The sequence below is a fragment of the Lissotriton helveticus genome, chromosome 2_1, assembly GCF_964261635.1.
Source record: "Lissotriton helveticus chromosome 2_1, aLisHel1.1, whole genome shotgun sequence".
Lineage (NCBI taxonomy): Eukaryota > Metazoa > Chordata > Amphibia > Caudata > Salamandridae > Lissotriton > Lissotriton helveticus.
In genome coordinates, this window is record NC_136059.1 from 460076333 (window position 1) to 460094972 (window position 18640).

Genomic DNA, 18640 nt, shown 5'->3' on the forward strand with positions numbered 1-18640 from the left:
CTAAAAACTACAAGCCCCAGGTCACTTCCGTTTGTGATACAGGAAGTGAGGTGTTGTAAAGGAATCTGTTTGGCGTTTTACCCTGTAGAAATAGGAGGGGTCAGAATGAATCTAATGTTTAACCGTGAGCAAGCTGCGTGTGGGAGCAGCGAAACGCGTCGGTTTTGTGACTGATTAGCTGATATTATGAAAATAAACAAAAAATTGGAAAACTTTGAAAACCTTTGTGAGTGCGGACTCAATCCCTCATTGTGAGGGGGTGTGCGACATAATTAAGGCTGGGCTCAGCTGAGGAGTTCTGCACCGAATCTTGGAGCGCCAGGGGTCTTGCTAACCTGGAGCCATCTCGGAATATATATATATATATATACATATAATAGCAGCCCGTCCCGACGTTGTCCGGGTACGAAAAAGAATGTCTTAAATGGTTAGAATAGGCAAGGCAAATTTTTTTTTAAAGTTCATGGCATAGTACATTTATTGTTTCATGCGACTTGCCTATGCGGCTGCTCAGAACCCCTCTTTCTGTTGCGCGGAAGGTGAGCGTGTGCTCTGCGGTTTGTTGTCCTTTCCGCAGAATGCGAACGTGTGTGTCCGCTCCTGCCGACGCCCCTGATCAGTCCTGGCATGCACACTGAGGGCGTGTGCCTTAGTAGGTTCACGCACTCCCCAAAGACTTGCTTGGTGCACTTAGACGCCCCACATAGCGTCACTGCCAAACGCCACAACTCCAATGACACTATTCCCCCTCTCCGCAATGCTTCGGGCGTCTCTGAAGGCACACGCCCACAACAATGCTAAACGACACGCCCACTTCAAGACATGTCAGAACGCTATTCTCACACAGAACGCTTTTCTCACACAGAACGCTTTTTGCAAGCATTGCTTTACAGCAGAACGCCCACACCCACAACGGACTACTTTGTGCCAAAACGGTCTTTTTCACTTGTAATGTATATATTGGGCTGGTGTATAGCCTATGTCCATCTGCTTATACTCACCTTTCCAATGCTGTATTGGATGTTCTGATTGGCGCTGTAGTTTCGGAGCTTACCCGCCTCAAAGGTTTGGGCTCTCTCTTTATTATATTAGTATGGATATTTGGGTTTTTAACAATTCTGACATGGTCAAAACGCAACCCTTTAGCAACGTATCTTTTCAACAGACTCCTGCAAATGTATCTTCTCAGTCATCTGAATCAGCTATGTGCCCATCTGCTGTTACAGGGGGAAAGCGTAACATTGATGGTATTACTAGTCACACTATGGTAGATAACTGTATAATGCTGAACACTACGGTCGCTCCCACATAAATCACCGCGAAATGCTAGGCCTCCAACCCTCGAACAACATTCAGAGGAACGGTGTGGGAATCGTACCCTATACCAAATACATCACCTGTGATAAATCTTACTCCAGCTTCCTGTCTATTTGTTATGTTTCTGAATAATGTACCCCAGTTATCTGCAGACACGGTAGAATCACAAGGTTCTCTCAGAAAAAAGGTTCTGTTTTGGTTTAAAAGTTCTGTTAACTCTGTGGGATCTAAGTAAAGAAATCATACTGATACGGAGAGTTGGAGGTATTGAACCATTACCAAGAAACTACTTGGGAGATACTGTTATTATAAATATGCGTAATCCTAGGTTTGCTGGAGACATCTTGGCCCAAGTGAGAGAGGGTAGAATGAAGTCTAGTGTTATGGAGTTACGGATGCTAGGCTATTTTTAGAGGCACTTGCAACCAGCTGTTCTAAAGAATTATAAGTCTATGGGCAACCGTTACATTTGTTACACACCCAGGCCTAAATGTACTTACCACTTAGTAATAGATTGATGCCCCTGTCTGGCATGGATGGAAATGATTGACTTCACAGGGGAAAAAATCCTGGACACATCTGTATTACCTTCTGAGACCAGCAATACTGAGCCGAAATTACACATTTACATGGGGGGAAAACTCCAGGAGACAGGGATGTATCACCTTCGGGTCAAGTAACCTTGAGCTGAAAATACACGCATCACACAGGCTTGGAACATCGGCCAGCTTGCCAATTGACAGTGGGGGTGTCAAAGTCACATCACTGTTATCATGGAATATTGCAGGGATAAGTTCAAAACTACAAAATGAGGACTGGTTGTCCTTTGTTGGCAAATTTGACCTAATCTGTTGCTAGGAGACATGGGCCTTAAATGGGTATAAATCTTATTGCACAGCTGCATCTTCATCTGTCGCCAGAAGAGGGAAAGAGGGCCTGGTTCCCTTTGTGGCATGTGCCATTAGAAACTTAGAAGTGGACGTTTTAGTCTCAAGACCATGTTTCCAAATTTTACATCTTCATTCGCCAAAGCAGTAAAATATTCTTTTAGTCAATTATTATTTTTATGTTTTTTTTCCAGCCCACTCAATAGGCATTATTGATGAATTGGGGAAATTAATCACAGAATTTGCAAATAAAGGACAGCCCATGTCTCAATTATATGGGAAGGGGATTTCAATATCTCTAAATTTAAGTTCAATGGGGAACGTATATGTGCATTTGTTAATGCTCAAGGCAAAGGCACAGGTTATTTTGTTCATTCACTCTATTGGGAGACCCTAAATCAGTTAATTTTATCCAGCAATACAACTTTCTCATCTAATTTCCAGTATAGTGTGAAAGGAAGCTGTTGGAACTGTGGGTCTCTAGTTGGCAGAGATAAGTACCACTGTCCAAATAGGGACCCTTGCTTCTAGTCAGGGTAAGGAGGAAACACCCTTTAGATAACCTCTGCTCACCCCCTTGGTAGCTTGGCATAAGCAATCAGGCTTATCAAAGGCAATGTGTAAAGTATTTGTACCAACACTCACAGTAACACAGTGAAAACACTACAAACTGACTCCACAACAGTTTAGAAAAATAAAGGTATTTTAATCTAAACAAGACCAAAATGACAAAAATCCAACATACACAGTTCAAGAATATGATTTCAAAAGAGTTCTTAAGGTTGCGTTAAAATAATCCACAGTCACGTTTTAGCCAACAGTACCTCTAGATGCGACAAATGTTCCAAGTGAAAGCTGTAGCGTTGAAAAGCAAACGATGCGTCACTCCTGAGACCCTGGGGAGGCGATACGACAACCCCCCTGGACGCAGCGGGCGTGTTGCGGTGACTCCGGTCTGTATGGGTATGGATGCGATACCATGCGTGGATTCCGGTGCACAGGTTTCGGTGGAAGCGGCTTGCAAAAGCTACGATGCGATGATCTTCGGGGCGTTGACGATCTCTAGTGCAGCGACGATGCGCGGCTCAGCGGCAATCTTCTCCTCTCGCGCCCCCTTGATGCGATGGCTCTGCGAAGACTCTTGCAGCGACGTGATGCGGTCCGCAAGCAAGCGTGCGACGATCTCACCCTGTGATGACAGGCTCTGTGACGATACTCTCAGTGATAGTAATCTTCCCGCACTGGTCTGGTGCGTCCCGCAAGCGAAGGATGCGACGACTCTGCGACGATCTCGGCCTTCACGGCTGCGGGAATTTCCTCGCACTGACAGGGATGCGCTCCGCAAGCGAGCGATGCGTTAAAACTTGCAGAAAGTCTTAATTATCTTGGTTTCCAGCTTCCCAACACAGGTACAACTTCCAAAGGCACCACAACTGGCCCAAGCACTCTAGGAAGGGCAGAATTCTCTCAGTAGAGTTCAGGGAAGCTGGGGGTGAAGTCCTTTTGTTCCTGGGACTTCTTAACAGGGAGCCAGCTCTTCTTCAGGCCCTTGGAGATTCCTCAAAGCAAGGGGACACAGCACAAAGCAAAGTCCTTCCCCTCTCCTTGGCAGCAAAGCAACTGCAGGTCAGTCCAGCAAAGCAACAGCAGGACAGTCTTCCTTCTTCAGTCTTCCAGCTTTCTCCTTGGCAGAGGTTCCTTGGTAATTCTAGGATTATCTAATTTTCTGTAGTCTGAGGTCCTATACTTATACCCCTAAAAGTCTTTGCTCCTTTATGCAGGAGGCTCTGAGCCCGGTCTGAACCAGTGCTGGTTGTTCCTTGAGCACTGACCGAAAGGTCAGACAAGAGAACAGACACTTTCTAAACGTGCTGTTCTTAAACACAGGATTTAAAAACAACCTTTCCTAAAAGATGTGTTATTAAATTCTGAGTTTAGGGATACCAGACTTTTATGTCCTATCTTGCTCCTATGGGAAGATATGCTGGTAGCCACTGTAGCCAGCATTCCCCACGATAGCCTACGGGCAAGATAGCCTTACAATAGTGAAAAACGAAAATGGCTGTAATTCACTACCAGAGCATGTCACCTGCACTAGAACATGCTCTTACTTTCACATACACTGCGCCCTGCCCAAGGGGGTACCTTGGGCCTTTCATAGTGATGACCAATGTGTACAGAAAGGGAAGGGTTAGGCCTGATCAGTGGGGACACTGACCAGGTGGACATGGCAGTTCACAGACTGCACACAGGCACTGCGGTGGCAGGCCTGAGACACCATTTTAGGGCTACTCATGTGGGTGGCACAATCTTTGCTGCAGGCCCACTGGTAGCATTTGAATCACCAGTCCTGGCACACTCAGTGCACTTTACTAGGGACTTCTTGGTAATACAAATATGCCAATCATGGATAATCAATTACAATAACAATTTACACAGAGAGCATCGGCACTTTAGCACTGATCAGCAGTGGTAATGTGCCCAAAGTCCGATTGCCAACAACCACGGTTCAGAAACAATAAGGGAGGAAGAAGCAGAAGTTTGGGGATAACCCTGCAAAAAGGACCATTTCCAAAAGAAGCCCACCCACATTCACAGGGAGGGGAAAGGGCAGTGTTATAGATTTTGTTCTGTTATCCGGGGATGTAGAGTTGTATCTCGATGGTTATGAGGTGTGATTAATACCTTAAAGTGATCATAATCTCATCCTACCCACCTGACAAGACTGTACCCCAAGTGAATTTTTGGGCAAACTGGGGAGGCCGCATAAGGTAGGGTTCTCTTGATCCAAACTACTTCCTTGTGGATTTAAGCATCACAAATTCAGATGCGATTTTGGGCTGCCTTTCTGCAGAGAATTACCCAGGGAGAATCCTGGTCAGTTTTCAGGGGATTAGCATAGCAGTCTCTTGTGGACTTACTAAAGAGCGCAGCAGCCATTCCTGGTTTAGACAGGAGTGTCCTGTTGCACTCAAGGTGTTGAAGGTGGCCACAAATGCCATCCTTCTTAACGACCGGGGAAATTAGAGAAGCCAGGTTTAGGTATGAGCAGGCGTAACAGCAAAGTAAAACATGCATTAAGGCGCTAGCTGTACAGCTGAAAGACTACAGACTCTTTCGGGATGTGGTCAATCAGCTGGAGATGCGTCCAGCTCGACAACTTATGTCGCCCATCTCCTGGGAATCTGAGAGAGGGGTCGGGTAAGCGCGTCGATTGGGATCTGTGGACACGCACGTCCAGGCCGGCGCCGTTCCCATCCCCTGCCTCACATTCCCTGAAGTGAGCACACACATACACACACGCAGGCACCCCCCCCCCCCTGCTCACACACACAGCCCCCCCACCACACTCACCGGTATCTCGTTTTAAATGCCCGACGTCGGATAACTGTCCAAAAGCATGCAAAAACTCAATCAGCTATGTGATGAGGGGACATGCTAAAAGCAGCTGGAGGAGCTCCAGGCCTCTATTAGCGCGTGAAACGTAATCATTCAGACAAACGTTACCTACGTGCTTGGGGGGCGCTCGCTCCTCTTCGCGCTCATCCAAAAAAAAAATCAGGGGCGGGAAGACGCTGTATGTGTTTTCTACTGTCTAGCCAAACGCCAGCCATAGAGTTCAAACAAAGAACTAGAGCGCCTACCTCTTCTAGTGAGACTTGCGCATGTTTTGGGCCTCTTATAAAGGTCCGTGGTGCTTGTTTTTAGGTCGCGTGTGGCTGTGGGACCAGTGTACAGAAAGCAGTCGTGCTGACTATCACGCAGGTAACAAAGCGCCCCAGAGAGCTAAGCATTATTCCTCAGAGCCGTCGCATAGTATAGACGTGTTAATCATGACCCACTTATGTTTTATTTCATTTATTAAAAAACAAGCTATTTCCCACTTTTTTTTATTTGTTAAAAGGGATGCTTGCGACTTTCTTTGCTTTACTTTAACATGGGTGTCGTGGGGCTGGGGCCAACGTGTGGACTGGCACCGGCATATCTGAGGGAAACGGGCTGCCTCCTTTCAAATATCAGCTGCACTGTGTTCCAACGCGTATCGTGCAGCAGCATTTATAAGCATGTGTTACCCTGTGCGGGGGCCTTGATGCGCTGGTCTACACGAGTACCATACTACACTGTGTAGGGTGTGCGGTTGGCAGGGTATTGTCTTTGTTTTGATCCAGTGTGGGGAGAGTTTCTGTGTCATGCGCGAGGACCACGAGGTGCGGTTTTGGGTGCAACAAGCCCAAAAATGTTTGTTGCTTACTGTCGCCTGGTTCTAGGAGTACATCAGTCAGCACAGAAATTGTCAGCGTAACACCAGTTTAGCTCTACTAGTAAACATTGATAGTCTGTATTATTAAACGCAATAATGTATGTCCTAAACAGTCATTTTGCATTTATACATGCCAACATCTTAATATTGAAAAACTGGAGATTTTGAAAAAAAATCGGGGGCTAGTGTTTTTGACTTCTGTTGAAGTGCAGGGGGGAGGCAGCTGAAATAAACCCATTTGGAACACACACAAAAAACGGGAGTCTCACACCTGAATCGGTCCTTTTGGTATGTAGCATGAACCGCATTAGTGGAATCGTAGTCCCAACAATCACCGACCCTGAATTCGCATAAAAGCGTAAACATCACATGTGCACAATACACTGCTGTGACGGCCGCTTGTGCACCAAAAGCTCCTTCCTGTAAGGGCCTCTCGTGAACAGACACCGGCTGCATGGGCCGCTTGTGAACTGAAGCACAACAGGAGATAAATCGTCAAATACAGGTTAGCTTTTTAATTGAATTATGTATTCTTAATAAAACGGGTCCTCTTTTCCCATATCCTCGCTCCTTCCTGCTCCTTATGTTTCACATCCCTCACTTCTTTAGGTTTCTCCAATACCATGACGTCGCTCAGATTCGAGTCTGCCCATCATTTTTATCCATGTTCTGTTCCCTTCTCTTCTTCTTTCACAATTCCTAATGTTTCATGCCTTCCCTCTCTCACTAACTCCTCTGGTCCTAGGATTTTCCTCTCCCATCCCTAACGCCCGATTAGTGCGCCCCCTGCAGTCATTCCCACAATCTTTATTCACGCCCGTACCTCCCAATCTGTCTTCATGTATCTTTTCTCTCTACCTCACCAATCACAACATTCATGCTCATCTCTTTACCTCGCTTCTCCGTTTCCCTTTTTCTACACACACACACCCAGACCCCTCACACCCCACCCCCCAAACACAATCCCCCCATGCACACAATCCCCCACGCACACAATCCCCCCACGCACACAACCCCCCCACGCACACAACCCACGCACACAACCCCACATGCACACAACGCCCACACACACAACCCCCCCAATGCCCCCCACACACACACACCCACACCCACCCCCCACAGACCCACCCCACACAGACCCCCCCTCCACACAAACCCCCCCCCCCCACACACACAACACCCCCACACACACAACCAAACACACACAACCATCTATCTATCTATCTATGGCCCTCGCTCTATCTATCTATGGCCCTCACTCTATCTGTCTGTCTATCTATCTATATATCTATATATATATATCTCTCTTGTCTGTCTGCCTATATATCTATCGCCCTCCCTCTATCTATCACGCTCACTCTATCTATCTATCGCCCTCACTCTATCACCCTCACTCTATCACCCTCACTCTATCTATCTATCTTTCGCCCTCACTCTATCTTTCGCCCTCACTCTATCTATCTATCGCCCTCACTCTATCACCCTCCCTCACTCTATCTATCGCCCTCACTCTATCTATCTATCGCCCCATCTATCGCCCTCACTCTATCTGTCTATCTATCGCCCTCACTCTATCGCCCTTACTCTATCTATCGCCCTTACTCTATCTATCGCCCTCACTCTATCTATCGCCCTCACTCTATCTATCGCCCTCACTCTATCTATCGCCCTCACTCTATCTATCGCCCTCACTCTATCTATCGCCCTCACTCTATCTATCGCCCTCCCTCTATCTATCGCCCTCACTCTATCGCCCTCCCTCTATCTATCTATCGGCCTCCCTCTATCTATCTATCGCATCACCACAGCATCACTCAGCACCACCACAGCATCAATCTGTGCAACCATTCAACAGCAACTGGTTCAAATATGTTGTCTCAATGGTTCAAGCTTTATTACAAATGTCACAAAAAGATGTTAATATTTCACTTCTGTTCTTGGATTTTCATCACAATAAAATACACTGAACATAATCTTCACAAAAGTCATTTACAAAAGTTTAAGCTATTGCCATTATAAATTACAATAACTTTCATTTAAGTATTAATTATTTAAATAAATGAAAAGCCATTGTTATTTGTAATATCAATACATCTATTTCACGTAAATACAACACATATTGCAGTACAAATGCTATAAGTGTCACATTAGCGAAAGTTAAAACTATTGGCATTGTAAGTGACAAACTATTAATTTCGCTATTTTCAAAACCAACACAGAAATAAAAAAATTGTCATTTACAATACCAATAGCTCTAACTTTCCTAATGCGAGACCTATTGCATTGCAAATGCTTGTTTCAAGATTATCCATCCTCGGAGATAGACTGTCACATCTTTGAGCGGGACTGGGTAAATCTTTATTCCCTAGTTTTTAACCCAGACAAATTGGATAGACAAGATACTAAGGCTAAGAGTTTGGCCCTCTATACCGTAAATGATGCCTTAATAGAGGACCTCATTGATCTATCCTCTATAAACTTGTAGTTTTAGTGGAAATGCAGTGAAAATGTTAAATCAGAAATCAAAACCCATGCTGAGGTCCGCAGGTTGTATACAAGGCACTAAATGGCCTGCTAAAACTTTGTGGAATACAATTCTGCCGGTGGCGCCATGAGAAGCTTGGACCAGCTCATGCGCTGCACCACAGCTTCCCCACTTTATTCTGACTAGACTCGTAAAAGCACTAACACCCTCCGACACGCTAGCTACAAGACTATACAACACACGATCAGACGCAGCAGCAAGTACTACTTCCTGTGACTTTTACATGATCACTTCTATAATGGATATATTCTTGCTAATGAGTGAATGGACATAGCCACTGCCCAAGTTGAAGCTATAAAACGAGGCAAGCCCTATATATAAAGTCTGCACCAACACTGTAGGTTAGCATTGCGGAGCTTTGTTTAGGAAAGTCTGCCGGAGCTCAGACCCTCCAAAATGGTGGCGCAGTCCGTCGGCAGCGCGAAGAAGAACTAACTGGGGTGCCCGCCGATTCCAGGATGACCGGAGCACCCGCAGAGCGTTCAGAGACCCGCTGCATGCCCCTGCCGCGCTGAGATGAGGTTTGGGCAGGGCTTAGTTGGCCCGTTATCGAGGCCCTGACAATGGAGCGATTTTCCTATAATTTAGGTTTGCGCGCTGTGCAGTGTCACTTAATAAGTCCGTTTTTTAAAGACCCACACTGCCCTGGAAGGCGTGCCTGGCCGCTTGGATCGCCGAGGGCTGAATCTGGGTCCCCCAGAGACATCGGAAGGACCATGAGATCGACCCGCCTCTGAGAGGGCCGTAAATTGACTGCTCTGAGGGTCGAGCATAACAAGTGCTCACAGAATCGGTGGCCTATGGGGTGCATTGGCAGTACAGAAGTTACCTTTGATGGACTGGGCAGCTGTTACTGGAGACGGAGGCAAGAAGATAACGAGGCCCCCATTAATATGACCTGGTGACACAGTGAGTAGAACGCATATTACATCCAAGTGGAAAACTGTACTTACTACCGAGACACGGTCACGTAACCATGAATGCCTGACCCTAAAATGGCAGCTCCTCGTGACATATTACCGCAAATTTAACAGCGAGATGCCACTAATTTTCCTGACACCTGCCAATTGCTTTCAAAATCAGGCACAACTCAAATGGGTGCGGAGAAACCTCGTCAGACCCCCTTCCACCCCCCGTGGAGGGCAAAGGTGAGATCTAGTGTCCTTTTTAAGAACTATTGGGAGTCTGACCCTTCCTTCCCTGTTAAACTCTGTCATTCTATACCACAACATGGCCGACAGTGGTGACTTTTTCCCCCGTTGCTGATCTTTTACTTTTACTTACAAAACCCTGCCAGGACTGTGCCTGACCTCAAGAGGATGTCTGGAAATTTCTCAGACCATGGCTCCCCCTCCCCCCGCACTATTTTGACATTTCCCCGAGTACACTTGACCCCTACATGGACAGCAGAGTTCGAGCATTTTGTCTGACCCCTGGAGGAGCTGCTCTGTTCAACTAATTGAGGCGATCGGTCTTGGGTCATCCCCTGACCGTCACCTGCCCAGCCGCCGGACACTGGACACAGTTTCTCCCCTCCTCCCTGTCTCGCCCTTCCCCCCCTCCCCTGCGTATTTCTGCAGTTCTGCCTTTTCCTCGTCTCCTTTTTTTCCATCTTTCTGACCGATGCCCTTGGGAGCTTCCTAGATAGCTATAGGGGAGACTGGCTTTGGATTTCATCCCTGACCATCACCTACCCTTCCGGTCTTTGGGCCGACTTTTCCCTTTATCTCTTATTCCATCTTCCCCCTCGTTCACTCCCTTCTCACTCCCCCTCTCCTCCCGTCCCTCTCTACTTGTCTCGCCTGGAGTACACATGATTTCTACCCTGACAGCGGAGTCTGAGCATTTTGTCCGATGCCCGGTGGAGCTGCTCTGTTCAGCTAATGAGGAGATCGGCCTTGGTTCATCCCCTAACCGTCACCTGCCCAGCCGGACCTTGAGCACAGTTTCTCCCCTTCTCCTTGTCTCGCCTACCCCCCCCTCATCATATTTCTGAAGCTCTGCTTCCTCCTTGTTGCCTTTCTTTCCAGGTTTCGGACCGATGACCGCTGGAGCTTCCTAGAGAGCTATAGAGGAGACTGGCTTTGGATTATCTCCCTGGGAGTCACATACCCACTCAGTCATTGGGCTGACTTTCCCTTTATCTCTTTTCCATTTTCCCCCTCGTCCTCTCCCTTATCACTCGTCCTCTCCCTTATCACTCCCCCTCTCCCCTTTTCCTCTCTTTTTGTCTCTCCGGACATTGGACATAGTTCTTCCTCGTCTTTCTGCCATGGCTCCTTCCTCCCCTTACTACGCTATTGTAACTGATGTAATTTGTAACACAATTTTCCTCTATTATAGAGCTCTGATACCTAAGGGTCTAGCCAGCGCTTTATGATCCTTTTGATGTACCTTCTAATGCAACGTTCCCCTGGTTATGCGCTCTGATACCTCCCGGTCTAAATAGCGCTATATAACCTTTAAGAGCTCTAGGGCGTTGTCGCCAAAAAGGAGATAGCCATCAAAGGGCATGTCCTTAAAAGGGTTCTGGACATCCCCTGAAAAGCCAGTGGACCTTATCAAGGCGTAGCGCTACATATGTTGAAAAGGTCCTGCCCGGAGAGTTGGCGGTGTCCACAACAGATCATAAACTTGGCTGCATCTCTCCCGGCGACGACAGCCTGGGAGAACACTGTCAAGGCCTCCTCCGGACACTGAGGCAGCACTTGCGCTACCGTATCCCATGCTGTGTGCGAATAACGGCCTACGAGACATGCAATGTTTACGGACAACAGTCCTAAGCTGATGGAAGAGAAAATGTTCTTCCCAAGATGGTCCACCTTCTTAGATTCCCTTTCCGGTGGAGCGGTAGGGAAGGCGATTTTGGAGGTGGAGGCTTGGACCACCAAGCTCTCTGGGGTGTTGTTAGAGGAAAGTGGGGTCGCCCGGAGCCGGGCGGTGGCGTCGGGCGACCATCCTGTCCATGGGATACACCCCAGGGACCCTCAGGATTCAAGGGGAGTTAATTCCCCAACTTAAAACGCGCCACAGGGCGTGTTTGCACAGTGGTGAAGGGAGGGGGCGGGGCCTGAGGTCACATGTGTGCAAACACGCCCTGTGGCACGTTTTAAGTTGAGGAATACATTCCTCTTCAATCCGGAGTGTCCCTGGGGGCCAACTAGCCCACCAGGTACCTCCAATAAGCGCCACGGAGCAGCGTTGCAGTGTTGTAAAAATGGGCGTGGCCTCTGAACACCTCTCTGTGGCGCATACTGGAGGTACCTGGTGGGCTAGTTGGACCCCAGGGACCCTCAGGATTGAGGAGGAATTAATTCTCCAACTTAAAATGCGCCACAGGGCGTTTGCAGACCCTTAATTCTGATAAAGATAAGTGCTGGACAAAGTCCTGTATTCAGTATTGATCAGTCTTACCTCACCAAGTCAAAGTAAATTTTGTGGATCTCCTACTATTTGGATTGACTAGGATTTCCATCTTGCCTCCAGAGTTGTAGTAGGGTTACTGTAGAGTGAAGACAACACAGATAAAAACTTCTTATGCTTCAGTCAATTGGCCAAAACTAGACAAATCATGGACTGAGATGCTGGATAGGCTCTCAGGGCAAAACCACAAGACAGAAACTGCTGGTATTTGGATGCTAAACAGGATCGGCCAATTCCATAACTTTACTCATGTTTCTGCTGAAAATGATTAATAAATGGAGAAGAGGATACATTGCGTAGCAGAGGTATAGGCAAGATATTTTAACAGCAGAACATGCATTAAAGCTAGATTGTAAATTTAATAGGACTACAGAACTATATATTCCTGCAGATTACCAATACTTCACCACAAACCCAGTGTTGCAAGAAACTATTAATGTTCCAAGACTAAAAAAAACAAAAAAACACAAGAAAAAAGAGCACACTGAGGAACAGGCAGCATTTTCACTTGCTTCCTTAAATAAACTGAAATATGATAGATGTGAAACATATGAAGAGAAGACCAAGATGGAGACAGGTGTGCAGTGTATTGTTCTTGATATTTTAATATGTTCTCTATCGCCTAGACTTATTTCTAAAGGATTGTAGATTCACATATGTAGATGTATAGAAGATAAATTAAGTAAGAAGAGAGTGTCTGGTACTTCACTGTGTTTGAGGAAACTACACAAACTATGCAGCAGGTAGATATCCAAATCAAATAAACAAAATTGGTCAATTGTAGTCTGAAAAAAGGTAAGTATAGAAGATATGTATCATGGTTGATTATAACAACAATTATTTTTAAGACATAAGTTCGGCTGTTCGGATTAAAGTTCTCATTCTTGAAGGTCTCTGAAATATTAACGCAAGTGCAGAAAAAAACATGCATTTGTGTGTTGTTGATCATGTTTACTTACAAGACTCATTCCCGTTGATTGACCTGTAAATGATTGTGTAGTTTGTTATAAATCCACGTTGGTCATCTAATGGAACTGGACCCCATACCAAAGCCACTTCATATTTTTCAACTTTCTTTGTGCGAATGTCCGGTGCTTTTGCAGGGCCTAAAATATGAAAAAATAAAACATTCAAACAGAAATACAAGTTTAAGGAGCACATCTTCCTGCTCCATCGAGACAGATGTGAAATTATGACCAGAAATACACCACCTGGCTTACAGTTGCTGATGTGGAGTGAGAGAGAGAGCGATGCAGAAGGACATGGGGAAAGCACACTTTCTGGCTACCACTTCAACACTCCCTATAAAGCCCACTACAATCCTGGAACTAAACCGATCCATGGGAGCGCTCATTCTGGACTACTCCAGCTCACCTTTACCCATGCACTATGCAGATACAGAGATGGCACAGTCACACCTCTCTTTCGCACACTCAAAAATAGTAAGAAGCTCAGTTACAATATACTATATAAATCCTTATCATGGAGAGAGAGTAGACTATCCTCCGCAATTCTATGTGATAGTATAAAAGGTCTGTGTACCTCAACTACCGATCAATTGCCATGGACCATTATCTGTGTTATGGGTTGGTATTGGAGACAGAAGTCACTCATTTTAAACAAAGTTTCACTCGACTACTCCTCAACAGTCAAGTAGAGTCTAGAACTCTGCAGGGGTATTGTTAGACCTGTCATCTGGCGTGGTTTCCCTGTCTTTTTGCTTCTGAACTCCTATTTTCGACAGTGTGCTGAACTTCGTAATTGCTGGTTTTAGGACTCTGGACACTTTACCACTGCTAACGTCTATGTGCCCTGTGTCTAAAATGTTATGGCGTTTGTTTTCTCCATGAGTGGCATATTTTATTTACTGGTAACTCCCTAGTACAGTGCACTACATGTGCCCAGTGCCTGTAAATCAAATGCTACTAGTGGGCCTGCAGCACTAACTGCGCCACCCACATGAGTAGCCCTTCAAACATGTCTCAAGCCTGCTACTGCAGAGCCTGTGTCCGCAGTTTTAAACTGCCATGTCAACCTGGCAAGTTCACCAACTTACCAGGCCCAAACTTTCCCTTTTATTACATATTTGTCAACCCCAATGTTCGCCCTAGGTAGCCCCATGGGCAGGGTGCAGTGTATTAAAAAATAGGACATGTGGTTTTGAGTTTTAGATATCCTAGTAGTAAAAATCTACTAAATTTGTTTTTACTAAAGCAAGGCTAATCTCTCCTCATGGGTTAGCAATGGAGTAGACTTGTAACACTTTACAAGTACAACTTCTAATTGGGAGCGGATAGAAAGTTGAAGTTTTGTGTCTCCAGATTCTTCATTTAAAAATACATATTTTAGTGAAGTTGATTTTTAAATTGCAGGATTGAAAAGGCCACTTTTAGAAAGTGGTCATTTTCTTACTTTAACCATTCTGTGCCTCTGCTTGTCCCTAGAATACACGTCTGAGTCAGGGTGACAGCTGCGTTTTGTAAATTTATTCTAGACAGTCACACACAAAGGGAGCAGAGGTGTGCTATGCATACCCTGAAGGCCCATCACCAGGCGGATGGGTCTTCCTGAGCTAGACTGGTAGGAGGAGTTGACACGTGCACCTGAAAGGGCTGTGCCTGTCCCCACACAAAGAGTTGCATGCCCCCTTGTAGTGTGTCTAGAGCTAGAGATAGCAAGGGCGGGGTCTTTTGCACTACAGAGAGCTTTCTTTGAAGTCTCCCTACTTCAAAGGCTAAAATGGAGTAAAGTACTGGACCTCTGACACCATACACTCAAAACACTTCTCGACTGAGGGCATTCTGCCAGGAAGCAGTGCTGTTGTGCTGCCAGGAGGGACTATCACTTTGCTGCTTGCCTTGCTATGTTTGCCTGCTGCCCTGCTTCGCTATGTTTGCCTGCTGCCCTGCTTCTTCTTGCCTGGGAGTGAGAAGACTAGACTTTGCTCTCTGTATACCGCTTTCTAAGGTTCTCCAAGTTCTTAACTGAGCTTGCCTTCTGTTGCTGACATCTCAGGAACATCATAGACTTCACCTGCATCTAGCTGCCAGCACCTAGGTTCCTCTGCTTTGAGTCCAGACCTGCCAAGTGGTGCTAAATGTTGTCTTGGGCCCTTGGAGGTGATTGTGTTGCTGCAACCAAAACAATTGATGCATCGACTCCAAGCATCGGTTCGGAACCTGTGCATCCCTGCAAGATAACCTATGCCTGCAACGAAGCTCACCGAGTGTGCGACACACCGACCTTAACTTATAATGCAGCCCTGAATTTGACACAGCGCCTCTGAAGAACCAATGCTGCGTGAGTCTCGTACAACGCGCCACTGACGCCCGTTGTGTATTGTTCTGATGTATTCACGGCCCTGCATGGCTTTTGACTGACGGATCACCTTCAGCTCAGCGGTTGGACTTCGATGCCGAAGAATCTATGCACCTTGTTCTCGACATCGGTGCATCGTCGAAACTGCGTCACCTTAAGGAAACGAGGCCTCGTACACGCAACTGATGCAACACCTCCTCTGCTTAACACATCGTCCCGGAGCAGAAAAGCTTCAATGGCCTTGCTTCACCTTAAAGAACCGACACCTCACCTGCATCCGTATAGCCTCACCTTCTCTGCACGACACGTCATCTTTGGTTTCCAACACATTTAATGTACTGTAAGGAGGTCTGCGTGATTCCTGTATCCGGCCTGCACTCAATCGCGGTCAGACTGAACTTTTGTATTTGTCCCGCTCATGCGCGACAAGATGGCGCCAGTTGGAGCTACTGACTTCTAAGCTCTGCATTTTGATTTAATCTTTGAAAGTTCATATCTTGATGTGTGGGTGTTAAATGTTTGTGCACAAATACTTTATGCGTTGCCTCTTTAGTTTAGCCAGACTGCTCTGTGCCAAGCTACCAGAGGGTGAGCACAGGTAAACCTTTATTGTGCACTACACTTACCCTGACTAGAGTGAGAGTCCCTACTTGGACAGGGTGCATACCTTTGCCACCTAGAGATCCCATTTCTAACAGGTAGAACACATGTACAGCACCTGCCAAACATTTCTTAAAATTGGTTACCTGTGCTTGACAATTTACCAGGTTTGTCAGAATAATGAAATAAGGAGATAGTCAGGACTTAGCAACTACACCAGGGGGTTTTGATTCTACATTAAGGTACAGTTGTTATTACCCTACTGAATGATATCCGATAGGACCCTTGGTTTGGCACTGGCTTCTTTGAATTCCTATAGAGTTAATGCTTATTACACGATTTTTCAGACATGCTGGGTGGGTTGGATGACTGTGCTTTCTTCAAGAGATAGAGAACTTTCTCTTTTATACATGCGATTGCAAATCTTCTACAAGCTATCAAATATACTGAACTCAATAGATCTAATGTCGGATCCTAAAATATACTTGCCTTTGTGTGTTACTACACTGCAAGCAAAGCATTTGCAATTAAAAAAGCACAAGCGTATTCTACAGTAATACCTTTACATTCACAGCTTGAATGCCTAATTTATATTTTAAAAAGTCTGTAAATATCTATAAGTAGTAGTTTCTTAGAAGAAGAACAGAAAATAGCACAATGCTTTCCCAGAAGCCAGGCGTTACTGTGCATTCTCTTTGGAAACTTTAGACTAGTGACACCACTTTATCTTGGCTGTACATGTTTGGATGGCAGTGGGTACTCTTCTTGAAGTACAAGCAGCAAACATATCAGTACATTTAAAGATACAGTAAACAGAGGACAACATGCAGTAAATACAATATATCAGCGCAACAGGGTGGATGAACCATAATTGGATATAACAGTGAAAAGATTTGTACTTACGTCCCTGCTGAAGATAAGCTTCTGTTGATTGTACTACTCCAGGTCCATTACTATACAATGGATAAATGCTGATTGTATAGCGCTTCATTTCTTCAAAATTTCCTGGTGCAAAATAATAAATACTTTTATTAATAAAGAACCATTGTGGCTAGTTTGAATTTAATTTTAATTAGTCGTGATCTAGTACACCAATGCAGAGAACCAGTAAATTACAACTTTTCTAGGGAAAGCGATCTGTGGTAATAACTAAAGAATAAAGAAGCAATTTGTGCATAAAAGCAAGCCCTCCATCTTGTTTCGGATCATTTACCATATTTGGCTGAGCTTCTCCATCCTCAGATTGTGGCCTGAGCCAATAAATGCTTGTTTCCAAGTGCCAAAGGCCGCAGTGCACAAACCTGATCATTCTATCAAGGTTTTCTGACCGGGCATTATCGTTTTATTATTTAACATGAATGCTTTATTAAAACAACATTCATTGTAACATAACTGTACTTAAAAAATATCAGTACTCACTTTTTGCAAGCATGATAATCGTGCCAAAACAATATTTCCAAATTTAAGATTACAACCTAAACCCTTTATTTTAGAAAGCTATGGTAAAGCCAAATTAAGTATCCCAAATAGAAAGCCAAATTCAGAATGACTAACGAGGGAGGGGTAAGAAACTTTGCTTCTGAATATCAAATAAGATAAAGTGCAAAGTCCAGAAAGAGATGCAACTTGTTATAGTTAAGTGACAACATTTTATAATTCATAAAGAGGCCACTTTTTAAAAGGTTGAAACATGGCGTGTTCCGTAGAAATAGATTTTTCACATATACCTCTAATGAGACGATGAATGGGCAAGTGCTGCCAGGTGAGAGCCGACGGTACCGACTTACATATGGATTCAGTTATAGGTCCATCCAACTGAACGTTTACAGCTGTAGCAAATAAGTGTAAGTTAGGCAATGCCCATATGCTTCTCCTTGTGTTTGCTTTGTGTTACACTAAGTTGGCAGGGTATGCCCAGATGTGGGTACCTTCCTTACTTTGCCACTGGATTCAAGCTAGCCTGGCTGTTGAGGGGTAAAACCCTGAAACCTGTCCCAGGATTCTTGATTCCAGTCATGGGAAAACCTGGCTTGGCAGTTTGGGCTGGACTGTTCCCATGAGGAACAGGGCCAAGACTGATATGGATATGGCTTGGTCTGAACTGGAAGAGAGCTAAAGAATGAGGATGGATTAAACCCAGATCTGTGACTGGAGGGGAGTATCTGAAAAGTTTCAGCGCTCCATCCATCATCTCCTTGTGTTTGCTTTGTTTGCCCTAAGTTGGCAGGGAATGCCCAGACGTTGCTCCCTTGCTCACTTTGCCACTGGATTCAAGCTAGCGTGGCTGAT

At 45.4% G+C, this 18640-nt stretch overlaps 1 protein-coding gene across 3 annotated transcripts in view; it reads right to left on the reverse strand.

Moving 5' to 3' along the window:
* IL6ST (interleukin 6 cytokine family signal transducer) overlaps positions 1–18640 on the reverse strand; it is a 564825-nt gene that overhangs the window by 85319 nt on the left and 460866 nt on the right. For all 3 annotated transcript variants that reach the window (XM_078675107.1, XM_078675108.1, XM_078675106.1), the window contains 2 exons: positions 17255–17356; positions 13393–13539 (listed from right to left, as the gene is read on the reverse strand). In XM_078675107.1, coding sequence (XP_078531233.1) covers positions 13393–13539; positions 17255–17356 — 249 coding nt within the window. The remainder of the gene's footprint in view (positions 1–13392; positions 13540–17254; positions 17357–18640) is intronic.